At 36.7% G+C, this 17536-nt stretch overlaps 1 protein-coding gene across 5 annotated transcripts in view; it reads left to right on the top strand.

The window, feature by feature from the left end:
* LOC140141577 (uncharacterized) overlaps positions 1 to 17536 on the top strand; it is a 54764-nt gene that overhangs the window by 13332 nt on the left and 23896 nt on the right. For 2 of the 5 annotated variants that reach the window (XM_072163488.1, XM_072163490.1), the window contains 4 exons: positions 1451 to 1616; positions 2558 to 2596; positions 7886 to 8047; positions 14070 to 15589. In XM_072163488.1, the coding sequence (XP_072019589.1) occupies positions 1451 to 1616; positions 2558 to 2596; positions 7886 to 8047; positions 14070 to 14348 (646 nt within the window). In that variant the 3' untranslated portion in view covers positions 14349 to 15589. Of the gene's footprint in view, positions 1 to 1450; positions 1617 to 2557; positions 2597 to 7885; positions 8048 to 14069; positions 15590 to 17536 lie in introns of those variants that run through there. The other 3 variants (XR_011857432.1, XR_011857433.1, XM_072163489.1) reach the window with 2 other exon arrangements.

A 17536-nucleotide genomic window follows, 5' to 3' on the forward strand; every position in this document is an offset into this window, starting at 1 on the left:
CAACTGCAATAGCCTACTGGTTGAAATATAATCATGAGTTAAATATGGATGGGTAGGCAAATGAAATGCAAGAATCCATTATTCAACAAGTGATTATATTTCTACCATGATGCAAATTCAAGACAGTTAATATTTGTTGCATATTACTAACACATAGCTTCTATTCCAGAATTTTAACACTGGTTTTCAGGGTTGTAGCCACGCCGGTCGGGGCCGACCGGCATGGACCGCACTAAAAAAAAAAAAAAAAAAAATCCCCACAAATGATTTATTCATCATAAAAAGAGTTTAAAAAAATAAAATTGGGGGGTATACCCCCTATCCTATTCCCCGATCCCTCGTGTTTGCTAAAAAGATTGTGGCCCGAGCCAGCACTCTAATTTGATAGTAAAATTAGCCGGCACTCAACTTGGTCTAGCTACAACCCTGCTTGTTTTGCTGTGACAATTCAGATTTCCAACAATTTACCTGCTATTAAATCTATGAGTTGAAAGAGGCTACACGCGCGCAAGTTGCCCTAGGAAGCAGTGACTCTAACATGTGCACAACGCTCATAATGTACCCGCAGCATGAGCATTGCCGTGATGGCAAAACCTATTAAATGGCGTTCATTTCATTTCATTTCATTTAGCACTCAATATACATCAAAAATTGCAAACAAAAAGAAAATACAATAGATTGCACATTATGGATAAAATACTTTAAAATCTACTGATTGATGGTAAAAATATTGAATGGCCATCGTCCTAAGAATTGTCACCTAGAAAAAAAAATGTTTTGTTTCCCGCAAATCAAAGATAAGTCAAATTAACCACAAAAGTACTAGAATTTCCTTCCAATTTTTTTCTTTTTTTTTCTTTCCCAGCAAACAAAATGTTTTTAAAAATGTCAGGCTGTAAAACTTTTTAATAATATTAAAACACATTTTTGAAAACCTGCTGCAAAACATGAAATTTGAATGCGACCAAATATTTTGCCAAAATGTTTGCCGACAAATATTTTACAATAACATTTTGACATTATCTTTTAAAGTATCTTATTGTATTGTTTTTTAATGTAAAACACAATTTTTGGAAACATTTTAATGACCTTTGCATTGCCAGAACGACATTTAAATGTTGTTCTGTTTTAAAGAGCAAAACACATTTATAACGTTTTCAAAGCATTTTGTGGTTGCTGGGTGAAAACAAAATTTACCTCCAAATGCCAAAATGTCTCCGGATGTCAAAATTTCCGTGAACGGAGGGAGCTTCCTGGATTCGACATTTTTTCCAGGCTTGCTGTCAGTAATGGACTATACCAGTTGAAATCCATACACCCCTATGGAATCCATGACCTTTAATATTCCAAACAGGGAGTGTGAATTTCAAATGGGGTTACCTGAATTGCTCTGCGAAGGATTAGTTAGCTTACTGATGTGCCATGTCGCCTTTACTTTTTGTCATTACAGGCGTCAAGAAATGCAAAGACAGCGTCAGGAACAGAGGGCGCGGGAAGAACAGATGCTTCGCCAACAACAGGAGGAAGCTATGGTGATGCGTCGTCGTCAAGATGAGGCACGCTTGCAACAGGATCTGCGCCGTAGGAACGTGGATGACATTGGTAGTCGTGATCAGGTAGGTGATGGTGTACGTCCAGAGAGACATATATGTCTGGACCATTTTATTTTGAAATGTTATGTCCATTCCAGTTGATAACATACACCCCTAATGCCCCTATGGAAGATATGACCCTTGGGAATGTAAATTTCAAATGGGGTTACCTGAATGGGTGACTCCATATGAAATCTACACCCCCTTTGTGGGAGATTAAGGACATGTGTTGGATAGGTGTGTATGGATTTCAACTGGAATAGCCTGTGATGGTCGCATCAAAGGATCATGGGATATTCCGAGATGGTCAATTTTTTTCTGATTACATGTTTTCTCTCAAGAAGTGCTTCCTCACAGAAACCCTGAGCACTCAATTAGTCAAATTTCTTGGAGAAACTTATCAGAAACCAATTGCATCGCCAACACCGAGACACCATTATGAAAAACACCTGTAGAATATGATTAAGATATCGATAGTGTTTCATAAACAAGGCTCACTATAAAGAGGGTATATTTATATAATACAGCTGAGAATGATGTCCCATTGAATGTAAAATAACTGGTTTATTCTTCCAGTTAAGTATAAATTAGCATGCATTAGGGAGGAAATACATACACCCTATTAACCCGGGTGTCCACTTGTTGGGCACTAGCTTCTTTTGCATGTGCTCATTAACTTAAGGAATCGGACACTTACTCATTTTATTCATCCGGCTACTACCTATGATAACAGGATTACTTTTTTTTTTGCATGATTATAATAAAACACAAAATTTTAAGAAACTGAGCATCCAGCGCATGCATATTATTTTGAGCGATTTCAGGTGGCACATGCTCGCTGTCCTGCGTATGCTATGGGAGGACTACGCCTTAAGTGAATCCTGCTTTTTAGTTAGCAAGGGTTGCAAGGTCCTATTTATATTGAGCCATGTTAGTTACATTGGATGTTGTGACTTTGTATACAGGGTATGATGCAGATGCGTGGTATGTTTGGTGGTAAAAAGGTAAGAATTGATATATAACAATGCCTCTGATTGGTCAATTACATGATATTTTCATTTTAATCGCCAATCAGATTTGAGCTTTGCAAATAATTCACCCCAATGTGGTGGTGAAATTATTTTATTAATGTTGCTGATTGGTCCAATTGATAATGAAAACTTCTTTTTGGCCAATCGGCAGATAGCTCTCATGGGGTTAAAGTCCACACTCCCCCTGTGGAAGATTTTGGAAATATCTTCCACAGAGGAGTATGAATTTCAAATGGAATTGGCACATTAACCGACTCTATTTGAAACTCACCCTCCCTCTGTGAAAGATTCAAGCTATATGTTTCTCAGAGGTTATATGAAATTCAAATAGAGCTGCCAAATGTGTTCATTCCATTTGAAATTCATACTCCCCCTGTGGATGATATCCCCAAATCTGCCACTATGGGAGTGTGGATTTTAAATGGAATTGCCCAGTATAGCACTAACATTGGTACCACTACTAAGTGTCTTGTTTTGACAAAATCACCATTTAATACCTTGGTTGAAAGGAGAATTAGCAGTAGTTGACAATAAAAACTGTTCCATATCAAGCTGAAAATGAGCCCAAACTAGGATAGAATAAAACTTCCACATTGAATTAGTCAATATAATCACAATAGACAAGTACTTGACTCAAGCAGCCGGTATCAAATGTATTGGTCCTACTATTGGAGAGTTTGGCTGAGTGGTTCAGCTTGTTTTGGGCGTGTGTAATGGGAGTGTTCTTAAATTGGCAGCCAATGCTAATTCCCTATTCAAACTGGAAGATTAAAAGGGTGATTTTTCTACTTTCGACAAAGTATGTAAATCATGCAGGTTTGTACACAATTCTAAGCCTCTAGACTTGATCATATCTGATTTGTACAATGTGTTTGTTACCTTCCAAAGCTATTGATTCTTTAATTTCTTTTCAGGGGAAAACCCAAAGAGATAAGACTTACGTAGACTGGACTCTTTATACTCAGTTTTGAAGGAATTAAAACATGTACAGCATGTAGTGGGTGAAGGCTGTAATCAAATAATAATAGGGCTATTCCAGTTGAAATCCATACACCCCTATGAAAGCTATGAGCTTAAATCTCCCACACAGATAGAGTAGATTTCTAATGGAGTCGCCCATTCAGGTAACTCCATTTGAAATTCACGCTCCCTGTGTGGTCATGACTTGCACAGGGTGGAACTGCAATAGCCCATCGGCATCTTAAGTTTGAGCATACAAAATGTATGTGCATAAGAGCTTTGTATGCATCATCGGTACAGTGCATAACACACAAAATGTATCCAATCTCAAAAGTTAAATCCTCAATAGTTTGCCAGTCACTTGATGAAATAATCCCATGCTACTTCATGAGGAACACACAAACATAGCCAAGTCCAGATTCCCTGAGTCTTATCTCTAGGGGTAAATTGCAGTATTAAGTTTTATTATGTGTAGTTTTCCGACACCCTTTATTAAGTCATGAGTTCGTGCAAGAAGGTCCCATCTGCTATTATTTCTGCATTCTAAAGCATTTTCATTTTCCACACTGATGTGGCAGTGACATCAACGTGTTGAGGCATCCGTTTCACGCGGGCATCTATACGGCGTCTTCAAGCATGTGTGTGTACCCCAGCACTTTGAGTAGGGATAACCATCAAAATTTCATGTTGCCCCTATTGCTACAAAAGATTGTTTTCTGGATAGAACTCATCAACAGAAGTATTTTGGTGGTTAAATGGTCAAAATCGGACAAAAACTTGTCGAATTATGAATTTTCAAAGTTTTCCATTCTGACCGGTCATTGGAACGAAATAAAATGACAAGGTCCAAAAATAGCAATTGGGAGCAAAATTGGCATAAGCATATATTTACCTTTATATATTTCTTTATTTTAACATATATGCAAACATGAAACAAGCATATTGTGAAAGTATCAAAGGGGTTTCATGTGAAATGGCACTTTACTAGTCAATGGCATAAATTATTTTTTCAAACTGAGGCATTGAAATCATGCATTTAGAGAACATTTGCCAAAAATCATCCAAGATGGCCGATATGGCACAAAATCAAAATTACACTAAGTCCAGGTGAACTTTTTTTTTTCACAACCAAAAATTTCAATGTTATTGGGTTTAATATGACCAATTCGTAGGTGTATGCAAACAAAATCTTCAGTGTCATTGAAGGTCATTGACTCATTCACAACAATAGAGGTTAAATCCACTTCACTCATCATGCTCATGTGTGACTTCTAACAAAAGGTGCTGGTTCCCATAGTATTCTTCATTCAAACCAATTCAATGCATGACCTCGGAGTCACCTGCATGACTTTGGCGGGCTATTTTGAAACAGTTATGTCTGCACATTCAGGTACTTCTTTTGAAAGTTCTAAACAAGGTATAGCCAGCAGCAAGTTGTAGATGGTATAGGCCTAAATATAAGAAAATGTTTAGGGTTGAAATCAGGTGAAAAATACATCGAATAAGCACGAAACTTCACATTTATGTTCAGAAAGGTGTCTTCTTAGCATGATTCAAAAGGAGTATGGAAATTCTAAAGGGAAGCTGGTGATTTAATTTGTAACTCCAGATCTACTTGTTCAATTTTTTTTTCCTTTTTACAGAGGGTATGATAGAGGTATTACTGGCAACTCTGCCAAATTACAGCTCAGTAGACCCCGTTTTTCACCTGAAATTATTGACATGAATATTTTGTGCCATTCTTGAGCAGTGCTGAACTCAGCCACTGGCAATTAAACGCACTGTGGCGATGGACCAATTTTGACTCGCACTTACAGAAAAATGAAATAAGTTGTGTTGCTGTAATTTGTAAGATAGTTACAAAATATAATTGGCATTCACTTCCCCAATTTTTACAGAAAAATATTGAAAAATAAAAGAATGAGATCAATTTAGAAATGTCTGTGCAAGCAGTGCACAGTTGAGCTCCCTGCATGTCTATGGGAGCGTTCTAATCAAGTTGATGGTTCATTGGTCATCCCTACTTTGAGCGAACATAGAGATTTGTATTTGCGCCTAATGAAATACGCTATGACGTCACTGCCACATCAGGGTGGAAAATGCTCTAGCAGAGCTACAAGTATTGTAGATGGGGGTTATCTTGCACAAACACTGGAAATGATGTGAACGGTGGAGGGGTTTGTGAAGGAGATATCATATATGGTTGAAACATCGCATATGTTACAAGTGAAGCTTAATACATTGTGGTAGTAGAACTGGTTATAGATACCTAACTTGAAAAAGGATCAAGCTTTAAGTGCAAAAGTTAACATTTTCATACTACATTTATTTATGCTTTTCTCGTATTCCAAGCAGCTACTGGGAAAATAACTGCAAATGTATTCCTTTTGTTAATAGGTCAATTTAGATCCTGCTGCATCCTTTAATCAATTGACCTCAAACAAAGGATTTTAACGACATGTAGCGTCTCTCACCGTAATACGGTCTGTTCAATAAACTGTTGAGGTCAACATTTGGGGCACATTTTGTGTGAAGTAAATGTGTGTGTTAGAGATACTTGGTATACATATATTTTTAAAACAGTTGCTAATTGTCGCATGATTGGCCTCTATTAGCATTCTGGGTGCGTTCAAATTCCAAGGAACGTTCATTAAACAATGAAATGGTAGTCAAAATGGGAATTTGCACTCACAATCAGTGATGTAACTGTTAGTTCTCACATTGCCTTGCATCTTGGTAACAAAATCAGTGAAATCTGTCAATTTTATACCAGGTAACTCTCTGTCTCTTCTTTCCTTCAGATTTGATGGTCATTTATGTAAATGTGGTTCTGTGACTGTTTCATTATTTGAATTCCATTTTTCTCAGTCTTTCTTTTATATAATATTCATCTACAGAACAGTGTGGACAAGTGTTCAAACCTCAGTGATTTGTAATTTTCCAGGTTTTCTCCCTTCTCATTCAGCTATTCCAGTTGAAATCCATATGCCCCTGTGGAAGACTGACATAACCGTAATATAAAACATAGTGGGTGTATATTTCAAATGGAGTCGCCCATTCATGTAACCCCATTTGAAATTTCCACACCCTGTGTCGGTGATTAAGGTCATGCCTTCTGCAGAGGGTGTATGGATTTCAAGTAAAATAGCCCGTTATGAGCCATGTTGTTTACAATTTTACATTTTGAAGGTGACATTTTCTGTTAACAATTGATCATCTTTTTTATCGCCGTTGTATTCATGGTTAATTTCACTTTGTTCAAAGCTTAGTAAGTTTAGGGATTGAGCCCAAAATATATATTGTGACCCTGTGTTAGTTTCTTGTTACTATTCCCTGTTTGTGAACTCAAGATATAAGCAGTGTCCTCCTACTCCGTTATACACACATTATTAAGCACTGTTTACTTGTTATAGATTCTTTGAACAGACATGTAGCTAGTTTGCACTAACAACCTCCGATTTTGGTTATATCATTTTAACTTGAGCACCTATTGTGTTTTAGATGCATCTGAGTTTGGTTTTCTTGCTGTTAGCTATAGCCTCTGGAAGAGATAAACTCGTAATATTGCACCTGACTGTCACCTGTCACTCAACGTGCTATGATAGGCCGCATCCCAATGGCATAGTTCAATAACCTCAATTAAACACTCATAGTGCAATATTTGACCTCAAGTTGCAGAGTATGAGTTTTTGTACCCAAATTTCTAAGGTCACTCAATGAATGTACAAATGTATTGGGGTTAAAGAACTGTGCCCTGATAGATGAACATGTTGTGGATTCAAGTGTATTGATTACATTATTGGATCTGCAGCACCATACTCGAGTGCAGAAATTTGACATGCCCTCAAGTATGATGTCAGACATAACATTCAGAGTTTATTTCTGCTGGTAACTATACCATGCATTCAATCAGAATTGTGGTATTTCAGTTGAAATCCATACACCTGCTATGGAAGACATAACCTTAATCTCCCACACAGGGATTGTTAATTTCAAATGGGATTACCTGAATGGGTGGATCCATTTGAAATCTACACACCCTGTGTGGGAGATTAAGGTTGTGTGTTCCATAGGGAGGTGTATATGGATTTCAATTGGTATAATCCATTTCAGAAACCTTTTTAGTTTGATGGGCCGATACCGAGGTATTGTGTTGAGTGAGTATAGGCCTGCGTATACATACATTGGGCTACTCTAAAATATACTGGACCACCTTTTGTAAAGGGCATCAGAATTTCTCTTAGGGCGTTTGCATCATTTTCTTCTTCCCTTCTCTCCCTCACATTGTCTTGTACACTATAGGGTGGCCCTCCATCTCTGGTATCAGGTGGCGGTAACAACAGTGTAGGTGGCGGCAATGGTAACGGTGCAGGAGGACCAAGTGCTAACCAAGGAGGAGGAGGCGGTGGTGGTAACCAAGGTGGTGGTATGGGATTAGGATCATCTCCAGGACAAGGATTTCAGGTATGTACCAATTATCCTGGATTATTCTTGATGACAGTCATCTGAGCAAAGACTTTTTTTCTTTGAATATATGCTGCGACCATAGACTAATAATGAACAGGTGGTGCACCAAATTGCAACATCCATCATCATCATCTGTTAATGAGGGCCAATCATTCCCATGAAGTGCGAAGTTGCACCCAATATGGGCATGTTATAGTTTAGTTTAGTTTAGTGTATTTTTCAAAGCGCAGTCTGTTTTCTCATAAATGCAAAGGTATGCAGCCCGGTGTGTGATTTGTTACACAGGTGGCAGAACAATCAGCCCTCATGAATATGCTAAAGAATTCTCGTTGTATACAAAGCACTGGGACTTTTGCTGTTGGTGCGCTACCTGAACCTCTTTAATCTATGGCTGTCGTGTATACATTTATGAAATTGGGTTATTTCAGCTGGAATTCATATACACCCCCTTATGGAAGGTAGTACCTTTGTCATCCACAGAAAGGGTGTAGATTTCAAAGGGAGTTATCCATTCAGATAACACCATTTGAAATGTCTTCCACATTAGGTGTACATACTTAGTATGAATTTCAACTGGAATAGCCCAACGTGTGTTCTGCTTATGAATGGAAGCGGTCAATGCAGCAAATTTGTTATTTCTTTGTTTCTTTGCAAAAGCAATAATTTTGATGCGGAAACTGATGCCAATTAATCAATTTGCGATGCCGGGCAGCAAAATATTTAAAATTATATGATTGCTCATTTCAGACAAAAAGTTTTTAAAAATTTGAAATATTTTGCAGGATCTTTTTTATACATTGCGTTGATAGATTGTATAGGATATAATCTGTATTACTGTCTTCTGTGTAAAACTACTGTCTTTGGGTTTTTATTAATTAAAGCTAGTATATAGTTTTTGGTTCACCGCTACGTTTTCTCGACGATGTTATTGCTCAAATGCATAGTTTTGTTCAGGGCTTTGTTTTACAGCGGAAACACAGCAGCGCTTTTTATTATTTTATTTTATTGTGTCTTTGTAATTTTCACGATGTCAAAACGCATGTAAAATTCTATAAAATATATGGCATTTTACGCCACAAGATTGGCCAAATTATTTTTATCGTGACTTTTTTTACAAATCCGAAGTTGACTTGTAAGAATCAAAACTTTATTTTACAAAAAAAAATTGTTGGATTCTATAATAACTGTATTACAATTGGGTAGATTTGTAAGAAACCTTGTGACAAAGAAAATATTAGTACTGAATTTTCTGCACGGAAATCAAAAGGATGAACTTACGCCGAACATGTTTTAACAACACATTTTACTTGTAGAGGGTAAATCTGAAAGGGAAAGCAATATCATTTTGAATAATGTACTTGGCAGGCAGTGCAAAACTGAGGATTACTGAAAAAGTAAAATTTATTGAACAGAATCTTGTGTGGATGTTTTTTATCAACTTTTTATCCAAGTACACTACTATAAAGACCAATGTTCTAAGGAGTTAGATATATTGGGAAATGCTTCGGTGCAACTTTAAAATCTGGTAAATCACTCGTGTCATACACCTGCTGATTATTAGGAGAACGGTATATGCTCGGAGAATAAAGCACAGCTCGTGGATGGCGTACCTATTGTAAAACCTAGCCCATCCTATGTGGTTAACACGGAACATGTTAGGCTGCGACTTTGATGATAAATCAGTTGTGATTTTTGAAATAATTATAGCATTTGCCAAAATTCACCTGTGATTGATCAATGAAAATGTGAAAGACTTCACGTTGCTGTAACACTGTTGCAGCAGTTTGGGTGTTGACATTTTGGGGTTTTTTTTGTATCCCAATATGAGTATAGTTTTGTCTTCCTTTAAATGGTTATTTTTGACATCTTCGGATATTTAATGAAAACCGTGTTAGTTTACAACAAAGAAGAATATTATTAATTGTTTTCCAATTAACATGTTTTCACAATGTTAGTGCTCATACAATAGGGTTTTTGTTTGATTTGCCTAATGTTAATACAAACTTATGATATATGAAATTCCAAATATCTCATGCTGAGAAAACTAATGTAGTCATGAAATTGATGGGAATTTACCAGATCTTGAAACTATTACGGTAAAGATAAGGGCACAGATTAAAAGCGTGCTTGCTGCCTGGTGAATAATCACCTAATCGACAACCATTATGTTATTTAGTTATTCAAGTCAAGACAACTTTGTGACATCAGGCTATTCCCGTTGAAATCCATACGCCCCTGTGAAAAGACTTGACCTTTATCTTCCACACAGGGAGTGTGAATTTCAAATGGGGGTACTTGAATGGATGACTCCATTTGAAATTTACACCTGTTTGGGAGATAAAGGTCATGTCTTCCATAGAAGGTGTATGGATTTCAACTGGAATAGCCCAATGTTGCATGGTAGGACTCTAGGAGTGATATGAAATCAACTTGTGCCTATTCAGAACTTACCTGTTAGCTTAAAAAATGTTTCAGATAATTGGTGAATGTTTGATCTATCGACAAATCCTGATGTTTTTATTCACTATTTATATGATGTAGATCATATGATATTTATTACACATAATTTCGTACTTCTGAGTATGAAAAAATCTGCAAGTAATATGCCGTTGGATTTATTTCTTGTAACCAACACAAAATCTTGAGATTCGAAAGCTAAAAAAAGCAGAAATTCTTATGATAGAATAGTGTGATAGTTTTTGTATTGTTGTAACTGAGAGCACAGGTGATGCATTTGGGTGGCAAGGTATTGTACATTGTTAAGACATTGGTAACAGGTGCAATAAAAGCATCAAGTTTGAAAAAATTGTAATTTATTTCTTAAGATTGATCAGCTGACATAACTAGTTAGGGCTCGTACTGTAGTGTATCAAACAAAAAGTGATATTCAACTTTAATCAATTTCTTTTACTGCTTGGAAGGGTTTGTTTCATGTAGCTCATAAGCTTTACTGAAATTTGATGAAATGTTTAACGTCTTCCATTGGACTCAGGACTCAAGTTGCGTCATTGGACTCAGGTTTCAAGTTGCGTCACTTATGCGCACATCACTTTATTCGTACACCTTAGTTATTCAGCTGTGATCTTGATCTTATTCAAGAAAATCATGTTTTTCAATTCAATGGCAATTTTTATGCTCGTGATGCATTAGAATCACTTGACCATCTTTCCAGTTTTGTTACCGTGTAATTATGATGACGTCCCAATCAAATCACTTTGTACCTCAATGTCCTCAAGCACATATTTCACTCACTTATCCAGTCAATGATTGGTCCTATTATTGCATTTCAGTGAGACCAAGGATCTCATGTATCCTGCCATTATGATGTTCCTAAAATGTTTATTGCATGAGTGATGTTACTCTTGGGTGAATTTTACAGATTATAATCTCTTCAATTTATAGCTTAAAAATTAATTGGATTTATAATCAAGTATAAAACCTAGACTTTGATGAAAAATGCAAGTACACTGTAAAATGGGCTGAGTGGGGGGGTTAAACCTATATATCAAAATTGAGTTATTATCAACACAGAGTGCTCCTGGAACACTAGCCGGAACACTAGCTGGAACCCTACCCTAAATAGTAACAAAGGTTTCGCGCTTTGGTACATGTTCACATGTTCAAATGTAAAGCGCTTTGGTACATGTTCACATGTGAAAGGCGCTATATAAATACCAACATTCATTCATTCATTCATTCATTCATTCATTTTCTCCTGGAGCAATGTCTTGACAATAACTCAATTAATCAACGGTAGAATGAGATTCTACCTTGCTCACTATCTTACAAGAATCCATATTCTGGCAACATAATTTCACAAGAATCTGTAGATTCTTGGTATTGCGTTTATGTGTAGGCTTGGAATTTTTTTAGGAGAATCAATGTGAGTTGCAAAAACATTAATTTTAAAATTCTACTTGTGATATTGTTCAACCAGTAGCTATTTAATTGTCATACTCATAATAAACTCAGCCTTGAATTATACCCATAGTGTGAGTGATCAGTTGTAAACACTAAGAAAATAAAGAAGTACTGGGTGGAGATTTACAGTGACTTAAATCAATACTGACTTTCGCCAGGTTGAGAAAGTAAATTTTAATGCACTTAGTATTGTTACCTAAATGATTCTAGATATTTTCATCTGCAAGCCACACCTACTATCGGAAACACTGTTTGGACACCGGTTGTATAAAATCTACAAAGTAATCCCTGCACCGTTTCAATTCCTCTGATTCTCTTCATGTCAAAAATAAAGTAAAATAAAGTAGTCTAGCACATTAGATGACATCAATTGGTAAATATGCAAGCTGTTACAGCTAGCCTGTCAATGGTCTGGGTGATTTCTAGGGAATTGTTTTGGCAGACTCAACCTGATGGGGTGACTGACTACCAGTTATGCTTGTCCACCAGGTCCATCTATAAGTGCTGACATGACACTGTCCAGGAGGAAGTACTCGTGAGTCAGATATTCGTCTATGATTTGCATTGGACTCCCAGTTGAAATGAGCAGCCTTTGACTTTGAAGATTTTCTTGAGTTATTCACGGTTGTAATCCAGGAATCCAAAGAAAACTAGGGTTTTTTTTGCAAATATCTTTCGCTCTGCCAGATTTGAACAGGAAGTGGGTTCTGATTGGCTATTTGAATCGCAACGGCATGTCATTCGCCAAATAAACGGCATAGCATCGTGTGATGCAGGCGTGGTGTAGTTCTTATGCGATGATCAGGACAAGCGGTTGGCCAGTCGCGAAAGGTCTTTGCAAAATACTGTTTATGAAGACACCTGTACAAAATTCATGATCCACAAGGATGATTGTTGAATGGAAAATATTATCATAGAGTGATCGTGTTCCAAATTTGTTGTAATGTAATGTCATCAAAATACTCTTATTGTATACCCGGGTATTTAGATTAAAGTTTTTTGCTTTTTTAGAAATGACATCTTACACATGGATTGATGTCACATGGACTTTTCGCCAGCGAAGTGGTTACATAACTCCCTGGTAACTGGATCACGCACCTTTTGGAATTGGTAGTACATGCCATAGACTTTGTGTTGCGATCATTTTGATTGTGGTGCAGAACTCAAAAGCGTAATCCAGTTGACATGGCGATAATCAGATTACACGTAACACTTCGCTGGCAGGATACTTACAAAATTACTTTTTAATATATGTGTTAGGTACAGAAACTCATATTCCATAACTTGAGGTCACCCTTTGACCTGTGATTGTTACTGAACTTAGCCAATGTATACTCATACTCCACAACATGACACTTTTTTGACCTGTGATTGTTACTGAACGTAGCAATGGGAAACTCATACTCCACAACTCGCGGTCACTCTTTGACCTATGATATGAATGATTGCTACTAAACTTTGCCATTATAAACTCATACTCCACAACTTGAGGTAACCCTATGATTGTTACTGAACTTAGCCATTGGAAAATCATACTCTACAACTTGATGCGCCTTTTTTGAACTGTGATTGTTACTATAAACTAAGTAGCCATTGGAAATTATACCTGTGAGGGGAAGGGATGAACTTGAAAAATAAAATTTTCTTACATGCATGTATTATTGAAATAGTAGTATCTAGGACTTGTGAAATTATGTCAGCTGATCAGTTGTAAACAAATAACACTAAAGCTTAAATTACTGCCTGAGATGTATAAGTTGAAATGACAATGTAATCTTGCCATCCAGTATGATAACCTGTGCTATTTGTGATATATTTTGTTTGTTGTAATCATATATAAACCAAGCTAACCATTGAATATTACATTCGTCTTTCTTCCCCATATATGTCCGTCCGTGCGCCCGTGTTTGATGATTTGCTGATTGATGACTACTTTCCTCCGTGATGACTTCAACGTCGACATCTGTTCTCATATGAATGAACTTTGGCTTGGTCTAATTAACTGACCACAACTATCCGCCAACAATCCCACTTATGCCACCAATTGAACAAATTTTGGATTTAATCCACAACATTTATTTGGTGTTATAAAACATAGCGCCAGTCTCGTTTTGACCAACCACCAGGCATGGGCGGAGGCCCAGGTGGTCGTGAAATGCTGGACCTGGAGAGGCGAGGTGGTCCGGGAGGTCCAGGGGGTAGAGGACCAGGTGGTCCAGGGGGACCTGGTGGTATGGGAGGGCCAGGATTTGGAGGGCCAAGGGGTGGTATGGATGAAATGAGAGGCACCAGAAGGCCGCCAATGGATCGTCCAGATATGGAACGCGGTGGTAGGGATCACAGAGATGATTATGGAAAGCGCCCCCGCCGTTTCTAAAGATACACATCCTCTCTTGAGAAATCTAGTAAGAAGTTCACCTTTACTGATGAGGGACTGATGAAACGTTCCCTGATGAAGGGACTACAAACTGTAAATAGCTTTGTGACACAGATTTGTGATTTAGTATCTTAGAGTAAGTATTGGATGATTACATGTAAAGCGCCCCTTTGTCCATGTTACGACGTTTTGTGATCTTCGATTAATGCTCATTGTAGGTAATTATGTGAATACACTCTTTATGAGATGATATTTAACTTTATACATACTGTAATTGACGTAAGTATTAAGTCGCTATTGCTCTGATGTTCAAACCAAAATCACTGATGAAGTTTTATTAGAATTGTGCTACAAAATTGGAATGAATCTTGGGAATAAATATATTCCTTCTGTTAAAATATGAAATTGAAAAAGAAATATAGATTCATTAATATTGATGATAAGCCGACACGATTAACCGGTTTCATCACGTTTCAAGAATTCAGGTTAGCTGTTGCCGTGGGAAACAATTGTACATAGTAACGATGCACTGAGCATGCTGGGTAATTGGTCAATTATCCTAGGTATTTCCATTTTAACATATAATGTATTTGATATCATATGCTCGCAAAAAATGATGGCTTTGATTTTATCTGTTATAAATGCCGTCAATGTAAACATGTGTTTTAGCCATTTCAAAGTATTTTGACTTATTTTTAAGAATGCATTTTGTTACTGTTGTAGTGGAGTAATGCGATGTAAGGATATGTAGAAGTGAGGATGATAAAAATTTGTACATGTTTTGGTAAATGTTTGAGGACAAAAAATGGGGGTTTATTTTGTTTGTTTTGTTGTATACATGTAACAATCTTTTTAAACAACTTTAATTTGAAAGCTAAATTTGAAAACTTGTGTGTTTTCTGAAAGGTTTTGAGGATTAACAAAACGAGGATTTATCAGTTTGATTTTTCTTAAACGCCTACGTAACAATCATTTAAAAAAATTGCAATTTTGACGATTGCTTGCAAAACTCAAACCTGACCATGTTTTGGTGTATGTTTCAGGGACCATGTATACACAATCTTTTAAAACACTAAATTTGAAACTGCTATTGCTTGCAAAGTTCAACATTAATCTGGGTGGGATTTTTTTTTTACTTTTGTAGCTTTATGTCTTTGGTCAATCATGTGATTTAAATGAGTAAAACAGTAAAGTTACTTTTGGTATAGTTTTCCACTAGTTAGGAAACTGTTTGTCCTCAATATTTTTATTTTTGAAATTTTAGGAAAACTATAGCCATCAATAGAGGTCATGCGTTGTTAAAAAGTTTCAACAAAATAACTGTGATAAAATTGTATTCTTCAATTTAATTGTCTTGTGATAGAAGTAAAAAGTTTAAATAAAGTACCGTATTAACCAGTGAAAGTATAAAAAAAATGATCTTGTCCAGTAGAATTACTGTTTGTATGTTAGCAGGGGGTCTCAAGGAAATTATGTTTGGGGAGCAACTCTTTGGATTAGGGCCATTCCACAGAAACCTCACCACAACCCAGAAAAGAGTCATTGCAGCCCATTTCGGCCAACCATGTTGACATAATATCAGCCCAATACAGCCAGCCATGTTGCCATAATAGCAGCCCAATTCTGATTTGCTGACCAAAGGTACCTCAAAGTTAACAGCACATTCAGAGCTTACAAATTATGTTTATTTCAGGACTATGTACCCATGTTTAGCCAGTCTATTTTCAACTTATAAACAAGTGTTACTTATACAAAGTAATTGAAGTACCATTTGATGAAATCAGGTGAAGTATCATATTGCAAAGGGTTCTGGGAAGGGTAAGACACCTTCTCTGATGTTGTGGTATGGTAAATAAGAAGGGAAAAGAAAATGGCAGAATTCAAATTCTGAGTCAATGAAGTGAGCTGTGATTTGAAAAACCGAATTTGACTTTTTCTCAGCAACCAATTTCTTTGTGGTCTTAATCTTTTGAACTGTAATGTCAGTAAGCTAGTAACCACTGTTTTTTCTTGGTGTTGCATAAATAAAGTACTAGTGAACAGATTTCAAATTTGCTTTTGAACCAAGTTAGGTCCAAGTAGTATACAAACAAGGCAAACAAAAATATGGGATGTAGGAAAAACCAAGGCCCCTAAACATTGTCCGAGTACCTGTGGAATGGCCCATAACAGGTTTTGTTCTGCATGGGGAAGAGGTCAGATGAGATTTGCATTATAACTTTGCAGGGAAGAGTAAAAGAAATGCAGGGGTGTCATTCTTAGGATTTTTTGTGGCCAAATTGACGTAATATTGATTATCAGCCTTTTTTTGGGGGGGGGGTGGGTATTTTAGCCCAATTTCACTCTGTTTTTTCATGATTTTCTACTGCTTTGAATCGCACCCCTGGAAGATATGATTTAGACATCTAGAAACGCCAGACTCAGACATTTACTGATTTAGAAACACCAGAGTAATCAACATTCCTGATAAGCAGTATTAACTCAAAACTTGGAATCTTAATGACTTTGGGCATTGGGCTATTCGTGGTGAAATCTGTACAACAACTATGGAAGACATGACCTTAATTTTCCACACAGGGAGTGTGAATTACTTGAATGGATAACTCTTTTTGAAATTGACACCCACTGTGTGGTAGATTAAGGCTATTGGAATAGCACCTATTGGATCACATGCCTTCAATTACCAGCATTTGTTGAGCACCCCATAAAAAACGGAATGGGTTTCAAGATTGGATGCATTTTTGGTGGCAATTGAAAACTAATGCATTTGCGTGATCCGTAAAAACAGCTGAATTCATGTAAAAGCAACAGGATTTAGTGTTTTATTTTGTGGCAAAAGTGGACTGTCATTATTAGGGTCATTTGAAGATTTTAAAAATTGCCTGACCCTACTTGAAAGGTTGCGTCCACCTGTAGAAAAGGGTGGGGTTCGGTCGTCTTGCTTTTTGAAATAATTTATATTTTCATGTTACAAAGGTGATTATGTGCTTAATTTGAAAGAACAAATTAGTGAGACAAAAAGTTAATCATTTTCCTTGGACACAGTGCAACAAAGTGTCATCAAAAAATGTTTTGATTTGTGGGTCTGTTTTATGGGCAAGAATATGAAATGGAATTAAAATAGAACGTTGTTGTCAAATGATGTACTTGATAAGTTGAGAAAGTTCAGCCGTCAAGTTACCTCAATA

This window comes from Amphiura filiformis, chromosome 19 (assembly GCF_039555335.1).
Source record: "Amphiura filiformis chromosome 19, Afil_fr2py, whole genome shotgun sequence".
NCBI lineage: Eukaryota > Metazoa > Echinodermata > Ophiuroidea > Amphilepidida > Amphiuridae > Amphiura > Amphiura filiformis.